General features: G+C 38.8%; 4 protein-coding genes across 6 annotated transcripts; 1 reads left to right on the top strand and 3 right to left on the bottom strand.

The window, feature by feature from the left end:
- Nucleotides 1-257: 257 nt before the first annotated feature.
- dnaja (DnaJ heat shock protein family (Hsp40) member A) lies at nt 258-4,665 on the bottom strand. Its single transcript, XM_020079524.2, has 8 exons — nt 4,505-4,665; nt 4,109-4,248; nt 2,020-2,194; nt 1,821-1,925; nt 1,514-1,741; nt 1,182-1,412; nt 967-1,067; nt 258-852 (listed from the first exon to the last, which is right to left on the bottom strand). The coding sequence occupies exons 2-8, from the start codon at nt 4,238-4,240 to the stop codon at nt 637-639; spliced, it is 1,188 nt and encodes a 395-aa protein (XP_019935083.1). The 5' UTR covers nt 4,241-4,248; nt 4,505-4,665; the 3' UTR covers nt 258-636.
- A 2,287-nt stretch (nt 4,666-6,952) lies between these two features.
- idh3a (isocitrate dehydrogenase (NAD(+)) 3 catalytic subunit alpha) lies at nt 6,953-11,265 on the bottom strand. Of its 2 annotated transcripts, XM_020078668.2 has the most exons (12): nt 11,115-11,232; nt 10,721-10,786; nt 9,958-10,020; nt 9,751-9,834; nt 9,539-9,653; nt 8,989-9,176; nt 8,648-8,781; nt 8,449-8,551; nt 8,286-8,350; nt 7,887-7,971; nt 7,596-7,748; nt 6,953-7,503 (listed from the first exon to the last, which is right to left on the bottom strand). In XM_020078668.2, exons 1-12 carry the CDS (start codon nt 11,142-11,144, stop codon nt 7,420-7,422), a joined length of 1,170 nt encoding a protein of 389 aa, XP_019934227.2. In that variant the 5' UTR covers nt 11,145-11,232; the 3' UTR covers nt 6,953-7,419. The 2 variants fall into 2 exon arrangements, with proteins under 2 accessions (XP_019934227.2, XP_019934228.2); XM_020078669.2 differs by lacking the exon at nt 10,721-10,786 and having other exon boundaries at nt 11,115-11,265.
- A 1,150-nt stretch (nt 11,266-12,415) lies between these two features.
- lrrc61 (leucine rich repeat containing 61) lies at nt 12,416-16,221 on the bottom strand. Its single transcript, XM_020078466.2, has 9 exons — nt 15,822-16,221; nt 14,870-14,965; nt 14,637-14,783; nt 14,458-14,518; nt 14,232-14,317; nt 14,081-14,146; nt 13,915-13,983; nt 13,181-13,306; nt 12,416-13,062 (listed from the first exon to the last, which is right to left on the bottom strand). Exons 1-9 carry the CDS (start codon nt 15,847-15,849, stop codon nt 12,956-12,958), a joined length of 786 nt encoding a protein of 261 aa, XP_019934025.1. The 5' UTR covers nt 15,850-16,221; the 3' UTR covers nt 12,416-12,955.
- An 862-nt stretch (nt 16,222-17,083) lies between these two features.
- On the top strand, nt 17,084-25,057 carry cib2 (calcium and integrin binding family member 2). Of its 2 annotated transcripts, XM_020078468.2 has the most exons (6): nt 17,084-17,284; nt 18,677-18,711; nt 21,246-21,357; nt 22,751-22,898; nt 23,005-23,200; nt 23,609-25,057. In XM_020078468.2, exons 1-6 carry the CDS (start codon nt 17,234-17,236, stop codon nt 23,628-23,630), a joined length of 564 nt encoding a protein of 187 aa, XP_019934027.1. In that variant the 5' UTR covers nt 17,084-17,233; the 3' UTR covers nt 23,631-25,057. The 2 variants fall into 2 exon arrangements, with proteins under 2 accessions (XP_019934027.1, XP_069383951.1); XM_069527850.1 differs by lacking the exon at nt 17,084-17,284 and having other exon boundaries at nt 18,415-18,711.
- The last annotated feature ends 1,772 nt before the right edge of the window (nt 25,058-26,829 follow it).

A 26,829-nucleotide genomic window follows, 5' to 3' on the forward strand; every position in this document is an offset into this window, starting at 1 on the left:
CTCACGATTGTCTTTTTTTCCCCAATCCAGCTCCTTTCAACCTTTCTGCCTCTCTCTTTTCCTATCCAAGCTATTTCCACTAACAAGTGTGTAATTCAATTAAATTTGATCTTATAATATACATTATCTCAAGGTACTTATCATCGAAGGTCAAGATGTGAGTGAACCCTCAATGTGGGCTCATTTGTGTCAATGTATGTGAGAAATGGAATCAAGGTTTCTGTAAATTAATACCAAAAAAATGTAATACATTGACCTAAAGGGATTCTGGGACTTTTTATTGAGAAATAATAAATGTTTGTCATGGCTGAAATTACCTTCACAGAAAGCATACAAGTGGTCCTTTCAGCTTCTGAGTGAAAATAAATCTTTTGTGGGTTTGTTTTCTTCAGAAGCATATATCAACAAAAGAGATTGAGATAACAACATCAACATACACTTTTGATAAAGTTGGGAACACAAATAAAATGGGAAATACAAGTACCCCAGATGCATTTTTGTGTTACAGGAAAAATGCAGAAAAATGGTTTGCTTATGGTTTTAAACTTAAAATCATAACTTTAAAAAAACAAACATCCAAAGCAATCACAACAAAACGCCACATGTTCCTACAACCTATGGTATCATGGTCTACAATCACTGAGTCTGACATTGCACTCCGCCTCTGGGACCCTCCTCATCTTCCTCAAAAGCCTCCTTGCTGTAGTTTCTCTGTTGTGTTCGCTCATCCACCTCACAGAGATCCACCTCCTCCACATCATCAGTCAGCATCACGTCCTCCCTGGGAGGAAGCAGTCTTTCCAGCTGGAACATGAGGTGCTTTGGAAGCCAGTCTTTTTCGGGGAACTCCACCTGAGGGGTTATATTACAATTATCGGATCTGAATGTTTTGTCCAACAATATAACCTTAGAAATGTTTTAATCCAGAGTCTGGTGTAGCACTGGTTAAACATTTCAGTGTCTTACCTGGAACTGAATAATAAGCTTTCCCCTTTCAAAGGGATCCTTGTAAATTGGCATGCCCTCATTCGGAACACATTTGATGTCATTGTGCTTAATGACATCACCTGTTGATAAAAAGACATTTAAATGAAATATGAATCTGAAATATTCCATTTGAGGGAAAAAAAAAAAAAAATCAGACAATCAACAATATCACTGGAGTCCAGCTGATCATCTACCTGGCTCTGAGCTGATGACAAGTGTTCTATTGTCTAAGGTTTGAATGGTATTCTTGAAACCACACAGGGCCTCAACAAGTTTAATGGTCATCTTCATTGTCAAATCCTCCTCTTGTCTCTGGAAAACAGAGTGTTCCTTCTGATCCAGCACAATGATCACATCCCCTGGCTCCAGTCCAGGTTCCTGGTCGCCTTCACCCTGGAATGTCATTCTCTGACCATCTTTCATACCTGCGAGACACATTTATCTTCCGGTTATTTGCTTTGCAGGTAATACTAACTAGACAATTCTTAAAAGAAATTAAATCATGTCAGATGGAAGGAAAATTAACCTTTGTCAATGTGAACTTCAAGAATTTTCTTCTTGCGTTCAACTTTCTGTCCATTGCAGTTCTTGCAGCGATCTTTGGAGTTAAATTTCTCCCCCTGTCCCTGGCAGTCTGAACACATGCTTTGGATCTGCTGAATCATGCCCGGACCAATCTGTTGCACCTTAATTTGTACTCCTCTTCCTTTGCAATTCGAGCACTTCTCCAGGGTACCTTTCTTACCACCATAACCTGCCATGAAGAATAATGACAGTTGGTTACTTCTGAACAAACTTGTTTGGATACTAGATAACGACAAACCAATACGTACCATCACATTTTTCACAAATGACATTCTTCTGGAGTCCAAGCTTCCTGGTGGAACCTAGGTACAATTCCTCTAGAGTGACACTAAGCTGGTGAACAACATTCTTCCCTGTAGGAAAATATACAATATATAGATGTATAATAAAGTAATGTATATAGGTAAAAGTTAAAGACAGTCTGCAAGTAGCCAATAGAAATCTTACCTTTTCTCTCTCTCTGCATACGTCCCCCACCTCCAAAGAACATATCGAATATGTCCATTGGCGATGTTCCTCCGCCCATGCCTCCTTCTTTGATGGCTTGTTCTCCACCTCGGTCATACAAGTCTCTCTTCTTTGGATCGGACAGCACCTCATACGCTTGAGATATATGCTTGAACTGTGGAATAAAAAAAACATTATGTCACTTTGGAAAAAAGACTGCATTCATTTCATAAGTAATTGACATACTTCAGTATAAGTGGTAATGAATGATTATGGTTTTATGATTCCTGAAATAGGATCTTTCAGGTTTATTTTTTGTTCACATGGAATTATGGAAAAATTAACGACACGTCTCGACTTCCTATCACGGTCCAGAAATTAAGCCAAAATATTCTGAATGCAAATGCTGTGCATATGGATCCAGTCTATGCAGAAGCAATTGGGGATAGAGCGCTGAGGTAACCTCCGCTAAGGAGGTAATGTTTCACTGGTGTTTGTTTATTAGTTAGCTGGATTACGCAAAAACTACAGGATGGATTACCACGAAAATTGGTGGAAGGATCTAGTATGGGTCAGGGAAGAACCCATTAAGTTTTACTGTGAAATTCAGGCTTGTTTAGAGGACTGATATTTAAGAGAGTGTGCAGTTTGGTGCAGATCCATATACAAATTTGATTTGGTGAATTTAAATGTGGTTTGGCAAAGGTATGCACTCTACTGAGTGCTGTTCTAGCTAGCATAGTTTATGATAATAGTCCTAAAAACAAAAAGAAATGTGTAAGTATCAGCGTAACATGTGAAGTTCTTTACAAGCTCATCAATCAAACCTAGTTTCCACAAGCCAAAGCCCAACAAACACCTCACTTTTTTCTGCCATGGCAATAGATGCAATCAGCATTCACTCCCCGGTCAGGTGACTGCAGTAGACACAGGTCCAATTGGCAGTAATGGAATCGAAATATGTGAGAGAGCTTGTCTGTTTCCAGTGCGTTTGTGACGTCCAACATGAAGCACAGGAAAAAAAGACAAAAACAGAATGGCAAACTATTTGTGATATCCTCGGATATCAATGATCAGATGCAGAGACTTTAACTTCTAGTAAACTGGCTTTATTGCAAGAACCACCATACAACATGGCCAACATTGAAGTTCAGCCTCTCCTTGCTGAGGTCATATGCACTCTGCACACCACTCTATCTAATCCCATCTATGCAAATAGTGTTGCAGCCCTCTACTGGCCCTGCACTGCAACAGCATTCCAACAATCACTTAAAGGGATAGTTCCCCCAGAAATGAAATTGGTGGATGAAGTGTTGGGGTCCACAGTATGGAGGCATGTTATGTTTTGTTGTTGTTGTTGCTTTATACGTTTGACGAAGGTCTCCCCCAGTTACTTCCATTGTATTGGATTCGGCTGCTACACTGTTTACCCCTGAGACTCCAGAAGAGTTTTGTGGACTCAAACACATCGCCCACCCCTCCATTGGCTTAGTGGAGAGTAGATAATGTGTGCATTGTCATTTTTCGGTGAACTATCCCTTTAAAGGTACAGTGTGTAGAAGTTTGTGATATCTAGTGTTGTAATCGAGGGTGCAGCTGAACACCCCTCACCTCACCCTCTCCTTCCAAACATCTGTGGTAGCCTTCAGTTGTTATAAAAACTCAAAAGGTGTTTAGTTTGTCCAGTCTGGACTAATGTAAATGGCGGCCTCTGTAGAGAGGGTCCCCTCAATTAAAACAATTTAGATGAAACAAACTAGTGAAAACATCATGAGGATTATTCTACATTAAATTTCTGCCAATAGTTCCCTTTCACCTAAAACTTACACACTGGACCTTTAAGCCCCATGAGACAAATTGTGGTTTGTGAATATGGGCTGTAGAAATCAAATTTGATTGGTTGATTGGTTGATCTCATGAGTCAGGTCGAGGATACTTCACAGTATCGATCGACCTGATTGAACACAGTGTCAGAGACAGACAGAGGAGGTGGCCTCAGTGAGTCCAGAAGCTTCCTGCAGTCAAGTGAGCTCGACGTGCGGTTTAAAATTAGACAGTGGCGGCAGCTCCGTGTGTGTCCGTCACTCACCCGCTCCCCCTCACTGGGGTTCTTGTCGGGGTGATACTTCAGGGCCAGCTTCCTGTAGGATTTCTTGATTTCATCTGCCGAAGCTTTGGGGCTGACACCCAGGACGTCGTAGAAGCCGGTTTCGTGAACCATGGTCGCTCCTTCCACAACAAACCAACACACGAGAGAGAAGAAAAAAACAAATCACTATCGCTCTTCAGTCAAATGTGAAATGACGGCTGGCTGGTGTTGCCATGCGACACAGGTGACGTTAAAAATGTAAACCGCGTCAACAGCTGCAGGATATGTGGCGTTCACGGACCATTCATTCCTTCCGCACATGTTCTCCTACAGTGAACCTCCAGCCTTTAACAGCTGCCTGACCGTACACATTAACACATGAGTGCACAGACTTACCTTGTGGTGGTTCTGTCTCGCTCGGTGCACAGTGAGGCTGCTGGGGGAAGATGGCCGGCTCTTATAGCCGCTCTACGGTGCAGAACTTTCTGGAGAGATCCAGGAGAGGGGCCGGATGTTTCGTCGCCCACAGGAACACGAAGGAGGTGGGGTCAGAGGAGGCCGGCGCCCTGCCTCTCTGCCCCGGGTTAAGTTACACTGGCTCCAGGGTGTCAGGGCCCGAGGCTTACAAAGCATTTAAAGTGAAGCAGGCGGCTCATTTAAAAGTAATTTAAACAAGTTAAAGAATCCCTCAAGGTTTTGAGTTGAGCGTTCGTCAATATTAATATAAAATAACATAAAATAAGATAAAATAACATCATCTTCTATTAGTCCCACAAAGGGGAAATTTGCAATATTACACCAGCAAGAGTCAAAATAGGCATCAGTCAGTAACATGCAATACTTAAGTGCAAGGATACTAATACTTAAGTGTAAGGATATATACAAAATATAAAAATATGAATGGAATAAAAACTAATATATACAGTGTAAAAACAAGACAAATATGTGCAGTGTGAGAATATGTACAGTGAATGGATTGCACATGAACCATTGTATTGCACAGAATGAATATAGCACAGTGAATATTGTGCATATGTAGTAATAATACTTTCTTTATATAATACAAGGTGCTTTATGAGGAAAAATCGGTTAAAAATAGGAAATAGTTTAAGAGCAACCTCATGTTACATTATATTATATATTATTCCACATGTATATATATAGATTCACATATTATTTCCTCAGTGAAAGGTTTATATTATGTCAAAATTCTGTATTTTATTTATTTATATATTTGTATTCTGTTGCATTTTCTATTATCCTGTCTACCTCATTCTCACTGTCTCCAAGATCACAACAAAATAAAACATTATAAAATCAGAACCAAGAGAAAACACACCTATAAAAATGTGTCTTTAAGAGACATTTCAAAGTAAAAATAAGACGTTTGCCAGATGAATCAGGCACATATGGTCTCAAAAAGATCAGAAATATTTTTAGGTGCAAGTCCAAAACAGACCTTGAGATGACCAAAAATTCCCACATAATTATGACTGTTCAGGGCCCCTCAGCCACCATGGGGCCTCCAGCAGAATTAGTTTTACTAAAGCATGTTCAGGGTGATGATAAGACATTCTGTACACAATCCACAGATAAGTACATGTTGTACTGGAAAGAAGATTCAGCTCTATTATTGTTATTATGTCATAAACAGCTGCAGGGTCAGTGTGACCTCCCTCTCTATTCAGACTTCATCATCACAGCTGGAGGAGAAACCGTTCCCTTTGTTCAGAGCAGCCAGTGAAGAAGGAGCGACCTATTATAAGAGGTTTTTATGCTTTTAAGTAATTACCGTCTTTCATTTCCACAGTGGCAGGGTTAGGGATTTCACAAAAAATGCTAAACCAATTTTCTTGAAACTTGATGGAACAGTGGAGAATGAGCCAAGGAGGAACCAAATTGACTTTGGAGCAGATTTATGTCCAGAGAATATTTTCTTTCTCTTTTTTATGAATTTCTTAAGAAATAAAGCAGAGATCTTTGAGAAAATAATATGTACAGTGCTAATATCTATGAACAGGTAAAGTTTGGGGTAGATTTAATCAGTTACTGTATGGTGACAAATATTCCTTTCAAGCAGCCTAAATCAAGCTTTAATAGTTTTATTTAATGTAAGCAGTTTGAAAAAAAATGGTGTATGTGATCTCAATACCATACCATCATGTGCCTAGAGAGATATCATGTCACTTGCATATCCCTTCACTCTTGTGAACATTGGAATTTAATCTCTCTCTTTTGAATAATGAAAACATGAGTAAGAGTAAAGGAATATTATGTTTTAGTTACTGAATAATATTTGCTTTTAAATAACTGGGAACATTTACAGTCACATCAAATAGGTAAAAATATTTCTCTCTACTCGAGCTCACTGTCAGTTCAGTCAAGAAGATTTCCTCTATATGACACCTTCTCCACCTTCTCTAATCAGCTGAATCAGTTGGATGTTTATAGTGATCAAATAGCCAATCGTGTTGTTACTGTTACTTTAAATCTGTTTTCCTCTTCGTGTGTCAGCTGTAATTTCAGTGACTCACTGTCAGCCTCCTCCAGTCTTTATATCCAGTCTGGTCAAGCTGGACTAACTTGACTAATCTCATCTCATTCACATTCGCAACATTCTCTACATTCCATCAAACACCACCAGTGTCTAGACCTCAGCACCAAATAGATCATCTATGACATAACTTTCCTGATTGAAATACAATGTGTTGCTACGTGGTAGTATTCACTAAATGGTTTATACCAATGTGAACAAATGAACAGCCCCCCCTCACAGGGATTATTGCCGTTAGTGGAGTGAGCTAATAAAGCCAAGAACAGTCATTAAATAAAAAGTCCCACATGTTCTGATGTAATACTCATTTTCTTTATATTGCACATTCATGATATTTGCAGCAAAGAACACAATGACCTGAACAACAAGACGAGTGCAAAACATTTTCAGACAAGTTTCATGTCAAGCAGCCTGATAATGTTCAAATTATAAAAGCTCAAATTACACCTTTTATGATGAAATAACAGTGTCCAATAAATTACATAGGAGGCTTAATACAGCCAATAAATGGACAATGTCCACCACATATTAATCTCTTTTAGAATATATGCATATAACATATGCAGTGTTATATGTTGGTCCAACGTTTTACGACAATGCTTTGGAAGTGTGGAAAAAATAAAACTTTCAGGATCTCAAAATCCTCAGTATCTTTTCAAATACATATTTCAGTTTAAAATGTGCAGATACAACATGCCATGATTAAGTTAATAGACCTCAACTCTAACAATCGACTCACAGCCACATTAGGATCCTATTAGTCCATATCACGCACTCTTTGACATATGGCATCTGTGAATTGTGAGCACTTTGAGTTTCCTCCCAGGTCTTTTGTGCGAACCTTGAAGTTGGATGACAAAAACATAATAAGTCAGAATGGGAACTTATAAACAGACGTGCATGTGTGTCTTAATGTCTTGAAAAGTGGTTTACCTTTTTGTCTCGAATGGTGTCGAAGCAGGCAGCTTCGATCTTCTTGGCGTAGCCGTGCAGACCCATGTGCCGCAGCATCATGACTGCACTAAGCAGCAAGGCGGTGGGGTTGGCCATGTCTAGTCCTGCGATATCTGGTGCAGTTCCATGAACCTGACAAGAGGAAATTAATCAAAACCAATCATTATAATTAAATTTTCTTAAAAGATAAAAAAATATGTAGACAAAAGGTTCACGTGTCTTCAATAACTCGTCCCACACCACGATTTTCTGAATATATCAACGACATACCGACTCAAATATGGCAACACCATTGGCTCCAATGTTTCCACTTGGAGTCACTCCAAGACCTCCAATAAGTCCAGCACAAAGATCACTGTAATTGTAAACACATGTAGTTTTAACTTCAGATTTATTGCTGTACATACACTTAAACTGCATGGTACTTAGTGATAGAGGTTTTTGTCATTGTTACACATGACTAGTTTCTGCTAATACACTGTCTGCTTGATTCAATCTAGTCAGCACTGCTCTCAACACATTTCTACATGTAGAGTAAAACAAAAAGACACAATGCACAGTTTTGTGTTTAAATGCAGACACAAACATGGAGGATTTGCTGTATGAACAACTGTGTTTCCTGCAAAGCAAAGATGTTGGTTTCTGTTGTAATTTAATGATCTGTTTTACCTCAAGATGTCTCCATACAAATTTGGCATCACTAATACATCAAACTGAGTGGGGTCCTGCACCATCTGTAAAAACATAATGGGACGTTAAATATACAATATTCACAGCGAATTGCTTTTCATCCATCTAAAACTAATTCATAATAAAAGTAACTGGCACTTACATTAAGACACACAGTATCCAAGTACATCTCGGTGAACTTCACATCTTTGTGCTTTTCAGCAGCCTCTCTGCATTTTCGCAGGAAAAGCCCATCCGACATGCGCCTATAGAAAAAATTAATAGAGGACAACCCTTTAATTTCCGCAAACAACTTTAAAATAACAAAGTACAAAAACTAATTTGTTATAAAGACAACTTACATGATATTGGCCTTATGAACAGCAGTAACACTGGCCCTCTGATTGTTTCTGGCATATTCAAAAGCATATTCTGCAATGCGTTGACTGGCTTGCTCTGTAATGAGCTTAATACTCTGTACAACTCCATCGACAATCTGAAATGAATCAACAGTGAATGTGAATGCCACAGTACTATAATACTGAATAATTACATCTGAGGAATTAAATCAAAGACATTAATACAAGGGTTTTGAGCTAAAGGAAACAGCCAACATTTTGATTTTATGCATGTTGATGTAGAAAAAGAGTTAAAAAAAATACAATGTGAAAATTTGACGCGTAATTTGTGAAGTTTTTTTTACCACATGTTCGATCCCACTATATTCTCCCTCCGTGTTCTCCCTGATGGTGACCAGGTTCACATCAGTGTAGGGGGTTTTGTAACCCTCAATGGACACACAGGGCCGCACATTGGCATAGAGGTCAAAGGTTTTCCTAAGCAGCAGGTTCATAGAGGGATGACCGGCAGCTATTGGTGTCTTCAGAGGACCTGTATATTATTAAATACCTCAAAATTATTTATTTGTTCACCTTTCAACACAAACACCTATTCAATGGATAAGATCTTCATTTATGTGCCATGTTTATTTTTAACAGCAATTAACAGAAACATTTGTTATTTACTTTAAAGCACTTTCTCTGACACAAATGATAGAATAACTGATCTTGTAGTGTCATTGGCAAATGTAATTCATATCTATAAATGATCTAATTCTTCAATATCTGCTGTGGGAATGAATGGGGAAAAGTAACATGTATAGAGGAATCAGTTCATACTCCCTAGAAAAAAATTGTAGCAATATCATCAACACCATTAACAATAACTTATTGGTAAATATTGTAAAAATGTACCTTTCAGGCCAATTTTGTTCCTGTCCATTGATTCTTTGGCGTCAGGAGGAATCATCCACTTGCCACCAGGTCCTTGAATGGCAGTAACATTTCTCTCTTCCCACTGAATAGGTGCCTAGTTTAAAAACGTACAGCAGCACAATCTTAGTTTGAATAAAGCTGTTTAAAAATAAAAAGAATCTAAAATGACGACTTAAAATATAAGTATTTACTTGAGCTGATTCAAATATTTTCATGACGGCATTGGAGATCTCTGGACCAATTCCATCACCAGGGATTAAAGTGACAGTTTGCATCTGTGAGGCAGAACAAAGACAAATAATACTCAGTGATTATAGAACAATTATTCACTTCAGAGTCACAAGTCAATACAATCAATAAGTTATATGAAACAAAATCTCCACAGGAAAGATAAGTACCCCCCGGGTGAACGTCCTGGATTGTGGAGTCTCTCTCATCAAGACTCCAACCACCTGCGACACCTGACAATCAGAAATATAAAAATATCATTAAATACTTTTTATTTTTTCAAAAGCCGTCTCACTTCTATTGCATGAGTTAAGTCATGAATACTATGCTGTGTATTTCTGACTGAGGAAACCATTAAGAACTGAAGAAGACTGGGCACAGTGAACTTACTGGGGCAGGGGACATACAGTACTAGGAAAAGAGAGAGTAGATAGATAGATGGATAGATAGATGGATAGATAGATAGATAGATAGATAGATAGACAGATAGACAGAAAGATATAGACAGACATACAGAGACAGACAGATAGACAGATAGATAGATAGATGATAGATGGATGGATAGATGGATAGGTGGATAGATAGATAGATAGATAGATAGAAAGATATAGACAGACATACAGACATACAGACAGATAGATAGACAGACAGACAGAGACAGAGAGAGATAGATGGATAGACTGTCAGAGAGAGATAGATAGATAGACAGACAGACAGATATATTCTCTGGGAGAGGATACTCCTTACAGCAGGAGCTGCTCCTTAAATAAAATGTTTTCATCTTAATGAAGGACAATGGATAAAGGACCCACACAGAATGCCTACATTAAAGGTCAAAATGTCAACTTCAGATCTAAGCGGAGGAGAGGGTCGTTGCTAGCTAGCTATTGTGCTAACCCAGCGGGGACAGTCAACTTTACATGTTTAACTTACTTCCTGTGCCTTGATTTTATCCTTGTCATTGACCGATAAACCCCACTGTCTTAGTAGATTAAGAATCTGCAGATGATACGAACATGTGTTGCCTTAGCGTAGATTTGAAGTAACATGTTAAACTTGAGCAATCAGCCACAAACTGTCACCACATGCATCATCACCACGATCATCACATAATATCAGACATGTCGTAGGAGCTAGCTGGCGGTGAGGAATGAGGTTGCTATAGTAACTACAAGCAAGTAGCACGGCTAGTTAGCTAGGTAGCAGATGTCAGTCTGTGAATGAAGGAGCGTCAGTGAAACAGGCTGAGGTCAACTGACTGCTGTTGCGACACAGCAGCAGAGGTTTGGTACAACACATGTGACACTGACACACTGACGGTACGTACCGCTGACCTCCACGCTTTCCCCGCCATCATCAGCTCACAGACCAAGGTCGACACTGAACTGCGGCAGGAGAGGAGCCACTTCTTCCTCGTTTGGCTTCTACCGTCACGATCAATGTCACATTACTGCCACCTGCTGGTGTTAGTCCGTTAGGCGCTGATTGTCAGTCAAGTTCTCGTCCTATAGTCACAGACTGCATACAAAGAAAAGTCTATGATATATATAATAATAGCAATAATAATACGTAGATATTATCTGTATTTTATTTTATTTTATATTTCATAGCAAATCTTATTTTTATTTGTATACTTTCTCATGAATTTCCCAAGCATGGATTATATTATTATCTCTACAGCAATTTCCCATATTTCAGTAGTGTGTGCACTGCATGACACGAGATGTACAGTTTCTCTGTCCTGACACATAACCATTGGGATATTTTCCTATGAAAAGTGTGTTGTTATTATAACTATAAGCAATTCTCTCTTCTCCCTTCTGTTCCTTGCTACCATCACCCTGCTACATGTATTGAATGAAAATATCTTCGTTAGGCTTCGTAATCCAAATTCTGCCGCCACTCTTAGTTTACTGCGGCACTCTCTTGTGATGCTGCCTGAAGTTTTGTTAGCTGAAGTTGACTGTGCATCGGATGCATTATTTGAGAAACTGATATTTGTTAAGTTGCTGCTATTCCTTTTGAATAGTAAGTACTCTGATTAGATGGTTTCCTTTTAGAGTACTTCCTGTTTACTGAGTGTTGCTTTTATACTGTATGTTTTTCACCGGTTTAAACCATCCATAACATTCAACTTAACTCTACAAAATAAACAAACTGTCAAACATCTCTCCTCCAGTCCTGATACTTTAAACAGACCAGCTACCAAAAAGCTATTTTCTACACTTGGATTGTGGAAGGTTGTTTACTTACAGAATGCATATATGAATAGTTTAGAGTTCACAGATTCCTGTTGATTGGACACTGCCACTGCTGATCCTGTATAATGTGTCTATGGATCATTGAACTCATCTATGAGAATGTGCACTTATTTAAAACACTTGTTCTTCGCAGATGTGGCACTCAAATACATGTGTGCCTCAGACAATTTTGTAGCATATATTACCGCCAACAGGTGGCGCCAGTAGACTGTTACTGAGAGTCTACAAATTCCACCGTGCATGGCATCCTTCAGTGTGTGGCTCCTTTCTTTACTGAAGACACATTATTAATACACTTTCTTTGGCTCTGTATGTGTACACAGGGTGTGCATCAGTATAAAAGTAAGAATTAGTCAAATACCAATAGTGAACTATACTTTTACACCTTTATAAGCACTGTATTTTCTACAGGTTGGTCATACACATAATAAAGTCTATGGTATAAAACAAGTAGAAACAGCTGGAACAATCATTCATTCACTTTTTGCAAAAGTTTACCATACTAAGAAAGCATACAGCATGGGACACATTAACTCCCAAACGTATATCCAGCAATGGAAAATGGAAAAGAGCTCTTAATTCTTGAGCAGCATTAGCTCTCAGCATAAATTCATAAGTTCAGGCTACAACATGGCACAAAATGCACACCGTGCAAGTAAAGACATCTTTGAACCAAACTGAGGGGTGTCAGTATGGATAAAGGCTTTTAAAACACTTGCATGTATTGTCCAATACCCAATGCATAGGATGCGATAAAGTTTCAACAAATGCCTGCACTGCAACACAGATAAAGTGGATCTGGCAAACATACTTATCAAGCATTTGGATATAGCTTAAAAATTTAAAAAGCCTACAGTACATGAGACATAGGATATCATACAACGAAGGTTGTTGAAGTTAGCCCAACTTAGATGGCATACTGCTTCGGCTGCTTCTTCAAGCTCATTGATCTCTCAGTTTGAGAAATGACATGTGTGGCTCTGTTGTTGAGGAGTCTGCATTCATGAAGAACATCTGTAGAGAGTAAAATAAAGGACAATGATTACATAGACTACAATAAAGCAGACACGATGAGGTTGAGTTGACAGTTGATCAGATCACATGCAAAACAGTCATCCAGAGAACATCTTACCATTAAACTGTTTGTAGGCTTCTTCGATTATGGCGTTGTTCGAACGCTTTATCTCCCAGTAACTATCCTCCACCCATGGCTTGCAATCAGGACGTTCAACAAGTTGTCCATTCTTATATAAACCAGCTTAAGATTCATAGAGAAAGAAAAAAACACATTGCTTTAACTTTTCAGCCTGATAACGACTTACTTGACCAGGAAAACATCACAGGCTGGTAGAGAACTATATGTATCTGGTCCTGTACATATATTCGTCATTCACCTTGACTATTACATAATTTATTCCTGTATTACTTATTTACTCCGATCACCTTAATCATTCAGTATTTATCTACGTTCTTACAATCGGGTTTCATAGCCGTTATCCTGTTCACTGTCCTTTTACATTCATACACACTTCTCTCTCTTTCTAATTTTAGTAAACTGCACTGATTTCTAACTTCCCGTGGGAATTGCACTGATGTCATCGTTGTTTTCGTTCTTGTTTTTACTTGTTGTCTTGTCAAGCTCTATGCGCCTTAGAATTGACCTCCAGGGACAAATAAAGTGGTTTTGAATTTGAATTGAATTCAAATATCTACAATGCTGTTTTGCTTAGTGTTTATTGGCTATTGTGTGTAGATTGATGAGTAAAAACTTTTTTTTTTTTGCATAAATCAGCAACACAAGGTCTGAATACTTCTTAAATGCACAGTAAAAACATTATACACTTACATACTAGTTAAAAAATGTACCTTTGATGGTGTCATCAATGTCTTTGCATAACTGGTACAAGTCACTGCCACGTCCGACCACTCTTTCACCTACAGTTTAGACAAACAAATCCACAGACCTTGGGAAACATTCACAATTATTCGAGTTTTAATGCAATGCATAAGAATATATAAAAAAACATCTTACCATCCAGCACCTTAATGTTGGAGAACATCTCCAGAACTATGGTTCTATATGATGTGTTCCTGCACACTGACAAGGAGAGGCATTGTGAGTTCACTAATCAAGATTTACCATCCACTAAATTGTTATAGAAAAAATTTACTGAATAACATACCTGGATTAGTATAATTGTAGGTGTTGTCTTTAAAACGTATATTTTCTAGCTTTCTCAAAGACTGAAGGCAGTGAAGGCTCTCAATGCTGGTGAAAACAAAACACAGACATGATCATTTTACTGGGCCATAAAATATTATACTTAATATTTTCATGCCAAACATCGATGTCGTAATTTTTGCCATGTTGACTTATTCATTAAGGTGAAGTATTCGTTACAGCAGTACCTGGATATGATATTCCCAGCTACATTTAAGTTCTGTAAACTGTCACAACTGCGCAGGGGCTCTGGAAGTGCAAAAGTAATAACATTAAATTAAAAAAACACAAAAAATGAAATTATATAAATGATAGAATCTTACCAGAGCACTACAGATCAATAAAACCATTGCTCCTGAAATCTTACCTAAATTGGAAATCCTGTTCGCAGACAAATTGAGTACAGAAAGAAGCCGCAGAGACGTTAAAGGAGCCAAATTTGTGATATTATTTCCAGAGAGGTCCAGTTTCTCCAAATTTACACACTCCCCAATGCATCCAAGATCATGTATTCCTGTAAGACAAACAAAAAAACAATAATGCCAAACATTGATGCAATTTGGAAAGACCACAAATACTGAAATATTCATTTCATCTTACCGAGACCTCTCAATTTGAGAAAGAGTATGGACTCCAGATCAAATTCTCCTGTTCGTCCCTTGAGCAGCACAGCGGTTACCTTCTCACAGTCTGCATCTGCAGAACAGCGAAGAGCGTTCACTTTTCTATTCTTATACATGCAAGAAATCTTACTTGTGAGTCAGCACCGGAGCAGCACCGTGCTGGAGGCACGCTGTCTCTTCCGTTTATGGTGGAGCATGAAAATAGCTTGTGCAATCACATTTAAATGGTAAATACGAATCCAAGCAAATCCCTGAATTTCATATGTGGCAGCACACTGACAATATGCAGTTGCAGGGTCACAAACAAACAAGGCTGATGTGCTGTCGTGTGGGATGATTGTGATGTCTCAACAGTTGCATGGGAGTTATATTTGGGTTCCTTTTCCTCAGGCAGAGAAAGTCAGTAACTCTTGAGTGCACATGAATGCTGCTGCATGAGCCTGCTGAGACAAACCATCCTGCAGACATCCTGCAGACAGCAGCGGCACACTCATCAGGTTAATCACACATAATGACGCTGGAGGTTCCCATTCATTCTGTCACATTTCCAGATTTACATTTCATTTCATTCGCTTCTGACGTAAATAACCTTGGTGACTGTTGCACCACTACAGCACGGAGGAAACAACGCATGCATCGTGTTGACACCTGCAGAAAACATCCCAAGTGATGGGGTTTAGTTGTAGCTCGTCCCCGGGTCATGTTGTTAGCTTCGTGAAGCTGCGCGGTGTCATGAGGGCGACAGCTGCTGAAACGCGGGGTGGGTTATTCCATGAAATCATTTGTTCTCTCTCTGGAGACGACACACGTAAACAAAATGTTGCGGAACAAACGACACCCCGTTAGCTTCACCCTAGCATAAGCCTTAGCATACGCCGCTAGCGCCTAGCATAGCGACGTAGCAACAAGCTACATCCATCACAACTTACCCTGGTCTTTATCTCGCTTCGACTCCATCGTGGGAAAGTTTGCCTGTAATAAATGTGGAGATCGAGAGCGATGGCGTGAAGCAGCGCGGCGACAAGACGAGGCTGTGGTTGTGTTGGTGTGAGTGTGAACCAGGCATCTGTCCCGGAGTGTCCACACGCACTGCTCCCGCAGCCAGTCACAGGCAGGTGGATGTTGGGTGAGACGGACCTCGGTGTCTGCGGCGGTTCAGCCCAGGAGGAGCGCACAGGGAGGGGGATGCTTTGTTTTCACCGGCCGCTGCCAGATGGAGACACGTCTGCAGAAAGTGTTGCAGAGTTTGGGAGTGAGATGTTGCCTCAGAGCAACAGGTTCCTCTGTGGCGGTGGAGAGTGGAGCGCTTGTAAACTCTGGGCAGTGACTGAGATGATCCCTGTGAGGATCAGAGTGAAGTACAACAGCAAACAGTGGGTTTACATCTGATCCCATCAAAATGATCGTATGTCAATGAGGGACAATGCACACTTAGAAATCTGATTATTGTAAATAATCTTAAAGGTGCTGTAGAATCAGACATCATGTTATTATCGTGGTGAACATATCTATCTATATAGCCTTCATGTTTGGAATACCTGCAGTCACCGTACATTGCAGGTTAAAAGTAAGTAAACCAAACACATAGTTAAAAAAATGTAGATGGAATTATTCAGTATAAAATGTAATAACAGTTATGTTATTATAATAGTCGTAATAACAATTATGTATTACATGTTGTAAATTATTTAATACAAATGATCGTATACATAAATATTTACATATACAATCTATATTTTTACTATTAATATTTTGTTACTACCTCTACTACTACTATAATTATTTCTTATACATATTATTATATTAAATTGTTTATTATCATACATATTATTATAAACAATAATAGTAATAATAATACAAATAACAACTATATTATATTAGTATATATATATATTATTATTATTATTATTAATGCTATTATTATTATTATACACAATGTACTTCAGCCTGAATATATGGACAGCTTCTCCTTTTAGCAGCAGGTTGTGTTTTTATTTATTTATTTGTTAGATTATTTATTTATTTACCTGCATCCTCATTGGTCTGTCTTGACTCCAGTGCAGAGCAGCCGAGGGGCTTAAAGAGAAGCAGATCAGTTTGCTCTCCCTGGACTTCGCTGTCAGACTCCTCTGGCTCAACTGGACACATCCAGTACAATAACTGCTCTTTATTTATACTAAATGCTCTACAGTATTGCAGTGAGGGAGGACATCAGCTGTAAGGACACCAGAGACATTTCAGTGAGACTTATCCAGCGTCCTGGACTTGTCCTGTGAGGAGACTAAATGCCTTTCATTGAGAAAAGGCTCCGGATGTTCAAGCAGCAGATCACTTGATCAAGATGGGTAATAAACAAACTATATTTACTGACGAGCAGCTTGATGCCTACCAGGTGAGGGTGCATGTCTGTGTCTGTATGTGGATTATATATATATATATATACTGTGCATGTTCAACCCACCAGGATCACAAAAATCATCTTAGAGGCTAATAAATCAATTGAAATTGTGCATGTGGAGCTTTGCTTATACAACATTATAAGAGATTTTGCTTATAATAATAATAATATTTGGTATTGACCTATCACTCCTGATGGAGCCTCCATGTGCCTTGGATTTAAGTAAAAGTAGAGCAAAAATAAAATAATATAACATTTGTAGGAGAGAGAAAGAATTGAATTTATTTACTCATCTTTGGTCGTCAACACTGCTTAACTTCAATCTAAGAAGGTGGTCCTGTATTTCACATAAGCAAATAATAATATAGGCAATAACCAATTACCAGTTGAAGTGTTATCATTTATGACTCCACTGTTTAAATACATTAAATCAAGTCTCACAGCTGAAGGTCTTGATTTCATTGCAAAGTGGAGGATCTGCTGTCGGTTGATTTATAATGTTCTTCATGGAACAATAATCCAGGTTTTTCATCTTCATGTGCACAGGTTTATCATGTGATTAGGTGTGGACTCAATAATTGATGCCAAGTCAGAGTGATATGCTGTGAAACTCTACTCTCAGGAGACAGTTTGGTTCTCAAGAGCCTCTCTGGTTACTCCTGGTTGTTAAAAGTCCTTCTTAGAAATACTGTTGCTTTTTGTCTAGGCCTCACTTCAATATCAATCAATGTGACATCGTACTTTTTTGGATCAAATGTTTTAGATATACCACCTGATGCGTAATCAATTGACCAAAGTTTTGTAGATTCTCCTAGAAGAAATAAGATGTTCCCATTGCACTTTCTATATTTTCTATGTGTAAAGGCTCCATCATATTGTATGCAGGATACAAGCAGGCTGTGATATCATTGTCAGACATTGCTATAAATATTCACACACAATTATAATTAACCTGCATATCCTCAGTAGGCTTGTTTTAGACTTGAGGTGTCACAGTGAATGGGGTTCCTTGCTTTTATTTCTTCTTATATACATATATTTTCTCTGGAGCTCAGCTGGCCTCACACTCAGGAGACACAGCTCAGACACAACTGGCACATGAGAAAATGTAAACTGAGGTGCTCTCAGTCGGGCTGTTGGATAATGCGTGTGCCAGTACATGCATGTCAGACAACAGCAGATCATGTTCCTCTCTGCCTCATCGCTCCTACCGTAAGTGGCAGGTGACAACACCCAAACACATTCCTCATTTAGAAGAAACTGGACACCTCAATGAGCGTTTTTACAGTAAGGGTTGTTCACATGACTGTCAGAGGAAAAGTAATGTTATTATATTTGACACACAGTTCTTTATCAAACTCAAAAAATGTGTTTTTCTCATTGCAGGACTGTACATTTTTCACCCGCAAAGAAATTCTGCGGTAAGTTTTATGAAGTGTAGATCTTGATTATGGTCCTCACAGACTGCATAATAAACCATGAACATATCATCACCAAAACATATGGAGGCTATGTTTTATTTCCCTTTTTCCTCCATAGAGGAACTGGAGAGCAACACCATAACATCTGTGTTTTCTGATTACAACATTTACAACATTCAGATATTGGATTTTGGCATAAATGCACACTATTGATGTGTAATCTTTTTTTTTTTTTTGGGTGGCAGAATCGTGATGAAGACAATCAGACATTACAAGAAGATTTCCGGTTTGTTTATAGATCTACCTCACCAGGAGTTTAATTAAACAAAGCAAAGCTGCACTGAAATTTGACTCCTTGTACAGTAACTGTCACATGTTTCAATTTGGCTTATTTAACAGATTTGAATGTGTTATTGAATCTTATGGTAATTAATCTTGAATTATTCAAAAAAAATTGTAAAAAAGTACAAACAAATCAAAAAGTATGTACACTAAACTTAAAAGTTATATCTTGATTTCGACAAGTTCATTCTGTGCAACCACTTGACATAATACAATTTAAATTAAACATAACATTGTTTTCAATGTGTACGCGCAAAACGAAATGAAGCAAAACGGTCAAACACTGTCAATGATTGTTTAGTTGCTGCCACATTTCTTAGAATCACATAGAAATAATTCTCTCCTCTGATACATTCACAATCTTCTCATATCTTTCCGTCAATCTCACCATGTCGTCCTGCAGCATTATCAGGATGTTACTGAAACCTCTGAAAGTCACGTTGACCTTTTGACTGTGGTGTTGTTTTCAGCACTGCCCGATGAAGTGTCACGTTTCTACCTCTGTCAACATGTGCATCCTCAACACCTAAAAAATGAAATAAATATGAATGTACTCTTGGTGATTGCGCTGGGTATCATGGCTCACTGGGTATAGCGTCATTCCTCTCTTCCTGTGACTCAGTCCCTGGATAATGGGCATTTAAAAAAGACCCCTGCTTTTCTCTTTAATCAAATTGACCAGTGATGCTCATGTTTCAGTGTCTTTTATCAGGAGGTTCTAGATGCTGGACGATAAGCAGCAACGTAAATTAATTAAATGCAGATACTCAAAAATGTTGTGGGCTAACATTAGGTAAGGATAGCGGTGATGTGAATCCAGGCATGCAGGAAGTTAGGGTCTGATTTGCCCCTAATGTGCAGTAAAGATTTTCGAACCTTGATGGAACCGTTAAGTTCCATGAGGCTGCACCATATTTGACACAGTCATAGTTGCCAGTCCCTTGATTATGTCTGATTGTCTTCATCATGATCTCTGGGAAAAAAATATATATCACAATGTTAGAGAAAGAAAAGAAAAGGAACCAAGTTTTTTTGTCATACTAAATAATGAACAAACAAATGCACATGTAAACATACCCTCCTAATTCTGATTAAAAAAACAAACAAACAAACAATGAAAATTACCTGAAATGTCAATAATTCAACACATAACAAACCTGCTTGTATAAAGAAAGGTGAAGATGCCTTTTTCTCACTAACTCAGTATTTATCGTGTTCGCCCTCTTATCACTCATCAGCAAACTGCATGTGTGATTGGATTCTGTGGTCAGCGGTGGACTGGAAGCCAAATGGACAATCAGCAGAGGCAAAATAGGGTCCTACACTTTATGTGACCTTCATAAAACACTGCGTGTTTCTAGCTGCAGCTGTTACATCACAGTTATGTAACATCAGGTTATCACTGGCCACCATGAGGTCACTGATTTGAACCTTTCAGCTTTATGTCTTATCCAGCATTGACACTGCAACATTCATTGTATCTTCCTATGTGTATTTACTATTTGTAAATGAATGCTACTGTTAATAGTTTCCTCATGATTTGCTATTGCAATTAAATTTCCAAGGAGATTTTAGAGGCAAATAGGTCAGAGAAGTCTCAAACCATTTCAAAGGTCATGGTGCAGGTTTACCCACTCATTTCCTGCAGTGCACGTATTGACCTCCATCTTTTTGTCAGGTTTATCTTATTTAATTATAGTAAGTTTGTCCTTTAAGACCAGTATTTCAGCTGATGAATGGCTCCGCTCTGGCAACAAAGGTATGCCATGACATTATTACTCATGAACAGTGATAAGCAGCCTCCTCAGTGATTCACAATAATAGATTTCGTGAAATTGAAGAATTTTACAGCCCGAGAAAAGAGATGGACTGAAGGGAGAAAGGTTCAAAAGTGGAATAACTGTGTTTAAAGATTAATTCGATTTTTCTGGTCCAGCACACTCAGAGTTAGTTTGTTTCTACAGCTCCATGTTTTACCGTAGAGGAAATTTGAAGTAGTTTACTAAATTATTATTTTTCATTAGTTTGTCTATTCCATAATTGTTACTCTCTACCTGTGCTTTCTATAAATCAATAGATAACATGTAAGTAAATTGATCATGCTACTTATTTGTCTATGTCTCAGGTGTTTTGTTGTCGTTTGTTGAGTAAAAAACTTCAGCACAGTAATTGTTCTCCATCTTTTATTTTAGGTTACATGGCAGATACCATGAGTTGGCTCCACATCTTGTACCAATGGACTACACCAAGGAGCCTGATTGTAAACTGCCTTTAGCCTTGATAGTCAACATGCCAGAGTTAAAGGTAAAATAATCCTTTATATACTTCATGCTTATAGTCCTGTGATGTATCTCTCTTAAACTGAGTATCATTACTTACTGTTAATCGGTGTGGCTTATGTACAAGTTTTAATGATTTACTGAACTGGTGTTATTTTTCATGTTGGCTCAAAGGTCTATTAACCGAGTGACAATCTTCCGATGCAGGTTCACAACTTTTTAAAATAAAAGTTCTATTAGTCAGTCTGGTTTAAAACACTGCATCAATGAAAACAAGTGTTTTTCTTTTACTGTGTTGACCCTCACTGCCGTCAGGGCACTGTTTGCCTCTTTATTCAAGGTTTATTGATATTGAAAGTAACGTGTCTACAAGTCGCAACAAATTCTACACTGCACTTCATTGGGCCTTAAACAACACGCATACCAAAAGGACACAAACGTGGCACCCACTGCTCACGTGGTTCAATCAATACACAGTCTCTTCTAGAAGCCAGAATTGATTTTTAAACATCATCACACGTCTGATTGTATGACACAGTGTATGAAAGCTAATGTGCCATGAGATGCTCTGCCTCTATTTCCTGATAGATGCATCCCTCCCTATTTTGAAGCCTCTGCCATTTGAAAAGAACATCCAGAAATTGTAGAAATGCCATGTCGCATTTCATCACCAAGGGTTTTGCTTAGACACTCAAAATGTGTCCTTGCTCTGGGTATAATTAGCACTCTTGCCTGTGAAATTCATGATCACAGGGGTGTGAGGGTGGCAAGAAGAAGATGGAGACCAGTCAAGCCAGGATTGATGAGGCCTCGGCCATACATGCTCACCCAAAGTCCTGTGCAGCTTCATTACCATAAATACATTCCTATCTCACTGGGACTTGGTTTTAATGAGCTGTGTTGAGTCGATTGGACTGATTCATGCTCCACTGACGTGTCTCTGAATATCCTATTAGAAATGACATTGCTTTAGATGGCTGTTTATCGAAATGCTGAGCTTGCAGTAAGCTCGAAGATGCTATCCTTACATCACACACAGGTCTGCTTTGATGGCTTCAATGACAGCATAAATGCATTGCAGATTGTGCCAAATCAGCTAATATAAAACAGATATAAAACCACCCGTCACAACGGTTAGCAATAGAGGAAAAATATTGGCTTGGCCACATCGCCACAGAGAAGAAGTCAGCCTTTTTCAGATGAACCCTGTGATCAGCAGAAAACTGCTGCAGCTCACATGTGAAACAAACAACAGCATATAAAACCTCATGGTCATAAGGCCTATGGTTCCTTATGCTTTTTATAGGACTCTTTTCTCATCCTATGAGCTCTATATTGTGATATGCTCCTCGTAAGTCTTACTTTTGCATTGATATTGGCACTGGTGTATATTTAATTGTTGTTACACTCATTTGCAGGAAAATCCATTTCGAAGCAGGATCGTCGAGTCTTTCTCAGAGGACGGGATGGGAAATCTCAGCTTCAATGAATTCGTGGACATGTTCTCAGTCCTCAGTGAAATGGCTCCCAGAGAACTCAAGGCCATATATGCCTTCAAAATATATGGTATTGCTGCATTTCTAAAGGATTCTCTATCATTTTCTTTTAAAGTTCCCAGAACGGTGTAAACTGAAAGTCAGCCATTGTTTGCTGTAACCGCTGTTACCCACAGATTTCAATGTGGACAATTACCTGTGCAAAGAGGACCTGGAAAAGACTCTGAATAAGCTGACAAAGGAGGAGCTGACTCCTGAGGAGGTGGAGCTGGTGTGTGAGAAAGCCATCGAGGAGGCCGATCTGGACGGAGACAACAAACTCTCCTTTGCTGACTTTGAGAATATGATAACTAGGGCACCTGACTTTTTAAGGTAATTAAATGTACCATACTGACAACAAGTAACATTTTAAGAGTGCATGTATAAAAGCAATATATCATGTACACTTCATTTTATATGAAAAGCTGTGGGATTTTGAAAGCAGGCTGCATTACCTTTCATGCTGCAGCAATGTGGGCTCTGTGTCCCTCGCTACTTAAAGTTTTCATCACCCAGATATCTGATCATCATTTCCATCATTTCATGGCCACCCTCACATCATCACTTTACTTCTGAGCCTATTTATTATTTATATGTAAATAACCTCACCGTTTTTCTCCACTGAACACATCTCCTAATTCTTGTGTCTTTATATTCAGATATACAGTAAATCAGTATGTCTACATGTGCAATGACCTCACTGTTTCAATGTCCCTCATGTTGTTTCTTTTGTTACCCCAGTACCTTCCATATACGAATCTGAGAGGGCTAAGTGGAAGCTTTCCAAGGTCGACAGCGTGATGAACCTCAGGACTCTACCTGAACTGTGTCCTGGTCACAGCATGGTGCCTGTCCTCCAGTTCCATTGTCAAAAAAACATCACACATCAGTTCTCTCTGGCCTCATTGAAGTCTGCCGAGTTAGAAAGATATTGGGTAAAGCTGGATTCCCCGGACTCTGGATTTCTCAACTGTGATAAAAAACGAATTTTCCTTTTATCACTTATTAAGGGCTTGACCTGGTTCGGTCTCTCGTTGGGAGAAAACGTCATTCTTCCTACAATGGCACATCAGATATAAGGTTAAAGCTTGAAGTGAATGAAAGCACAGCATTGGCATTAAGGGCATACAGATATTCTCTATATGAGCTATGCAATATTTGTACATGCGGTGTGTTGCTTAAATTCATGCTAGCCTGTTTTTCTTGAGCACGTTGACAATCATATATTACTGTTCTCCAGTTAAATGAAGGGCTCTGTCTTCTGAATTCATTGTGGTAGCTTTCATCTGCCTCAGCCATTATCATGAGATGGTAGTTACAGCCATCCTTTGGATACACATGTTACAGTATTTTTATGTGACTTCAGGTATTTTTGATAAATGCTTTTTTCTGGTGTGTACTGGTAGTCTGTGTAGTGAACTGCATTTGTGTGAAAAAAAGTATGAAAGAATATTTCAGGAGGAATCCAGGAGGCCTCACTTGCAGCAACATCACTTCCTTATAGCCTCCGCCACAACCCACCCACCCATGATGATCAAGCAGTGTGCACAGTAAAGATCAGGAAATGAATGAGTGCGCCTCCCCATCATAAGAGCTGTAATAACTTGTTAAGCAGGATGTGATCAAGAGCCAGCTGCCTCAGCATTCACAGGCATGATTACATTACACACACACACACACACACACACACACACACACACTTGAACTCAGTGGAAGCTGCAGGAAATGGCCTCTGTGATGTGAGCCAATGATTAATAGAATCTGGGTTCCAGGCTGTTGGTTGCAGATTTGCATCAGTTATATTATACCAGGTACAGTGCACAATGTTGTTTTTGTGCAGTGGATGTTTTTTTAGGTACAGGATGTGCGAAGGAGTCAGACGCTGGGTACATGCAGAATATTTCATTATGAAAAAATGAAAAAAGCATCTGCTTAGAGTCTGACTGTAGTCGTCTTTCAGTGGCTGCAAAATAAATGTGACCTGGTTAGTTGGCGCTGAGTCAGACAGATGCAAGATTCACAAAGTAGAAACTAGGACGCAAGCCACAGCAAAAGAAAACATGGCAAACAACATGTCAGTTTTGTGTGTGGGGAGGAAGCAGTTCAGGTCTGTTTCCAGTTGCATGAAGCTCTTGGTAATGATTTAAAATGCATAATATTTACTGCAGCAAGACATAAACATAATTAATCCAGAAGTTTTACTGTGTTCACTCAGATTGTAATGATCTATTGTTACCTCAGGTTATGTTTTCACTCCTGTGAACAAGATTATACAGAAATGACTCGAGGGATTACCACAAAACGTGGTGGAGTAATGCACTATTGGTCCGAGAAGAACCCATGAAATTTTAGTGCTGATCTGGATCAGGGAGCAGATTCAGGAATTCAGTACCACAGTACCATTTTCACTGATTTTCCATGGAGTAAGTCATGGATCTTGGGACTGATATCAATGAGTGTGTGGAATGTGTTTATGCTTGATCAAATTTAAGGCGAGTGCTAGCTCTACCTTGTGCCATTCTAGTTCAGACTGGACCTTGTATGTGGCAGCAGACAAAAAAACAAACAAGCAGCATCTGAGCAAACAGCAAAATATAAGTCTACACAACAGAGCCATAATCTTTAAGGCCGTCCAAACTAAAGCGGAGAGGATGTGATCCTGAGTGTGGATTGAGACTGAGTGAGGAGGCGGATGTTGAAGTCAGTTAAACAGTGTCCAATCCACAGGGCAGCCAGTTAATTCACTCCATTATCTCCAGTTCCCTTTATGGGGCCAGTATCAAGTATTCGGGGCAACGCAGTGCTGATTGTGTGGCCTCATTAATTAACCGAGAACATCTGTTAATTACGATTCCAGCAGAGAAGCTTCTGGCTCGCTGTGATACTTGGGCTGTAAAGTAGCCCCGACAGCAACCAACAGTTTCTGAGGATGAGATGATCCAAACTGTGAGTGAACCTCACGCTGGTCTCTCTTCAAAGAACCTTGTTTATTTAAATTTGAGCAGATTCCAGATGGTGACTTTAGATTTAACAGCATGATGACAGTGGAGGAAGTAGGAAGTATTTAGGAAATATTTATTACCTTTGTCTGTTTGTTGGTTGGTTTATTTTTTTTTGGTGGGATTACAGGAAAAACTGTTTCCGCCTGAGAAGAAGAATTTTGGTGTGGATTCAGATTAAAGGGTGGATACAGAATTTGTAAATTATGTTTTGTGACAAATACATTATTCCGGTTATCAGGTTTATATTTCTTCAATAAGAACCAGACAATCATGTGCAGGATTGTTTTGGATGTGGTGGAGGTATGTACCTCGCTGAAAGCCATGCTCGTTCATCCATAAATACTTTTTCATTCTCCACAATGACTGAACAAACTCACCTGCTGATGAAGGCTATGCCATGTGATGGAAAGTGCAGAGAGAAAACCAGTAAGTGGCCTTCAAGTTGAATGTGTTACTATTTCTGAGAGCAAGAATCAAGCTTTAACGTGTCTTCACAAGTTCCTTAACACATTTTAAAACAAGTTATTACTCAGGATGAGTATTTTAAAATATGTTTAATTTATTAACTTACTTTGATAAACACAAAAAATCTGTTAAAAACAATATTACAGTGAAAACAATTCACTACATGTTTATGTCCCTTTAAGTGTTACCAGTAGGGGAAATCCTTTTTAATGTGTTCTATCTAATAGTAGTAATCTCTTGAGTTTTCATAATTCATTTCCACATCACAGCACATATGATTCAGTGTTTCTCTTATTTTGCATTAATCTATGTAAATCGCACACACTGATTAATAGATAATCAGGCAGCATCATTGACACTTCATCATTAGGATGTCAACTGTTAAAGTTTCAGAAATATCTAAATATTGTCACTGAAGTGTTATCTTCACAGAATTTTTACTGGAGTCACAAAAACTGTATTTGGAAATGAAAAAAGCAGTAAATGATTGAATAT

The sequence above is a fragment of the Paralichthys olivaceus genome, chromosome 7 (genome assembly GCF_024713975.1).
Source record: "Paralichthys olivaceus isolate ysfri-2021 chromosome 7, ASM2471397v2, whole genome shotgun sequence".
In the NCBI taxonomy this organism is placed as follows: domain Eukaryota; kingdom Metazoa; phylum Chordata; class Actinopteri; order Pleuronectiformes; family Paralichthyidae; genus Paralichthys; species Paralichthys olivaceus.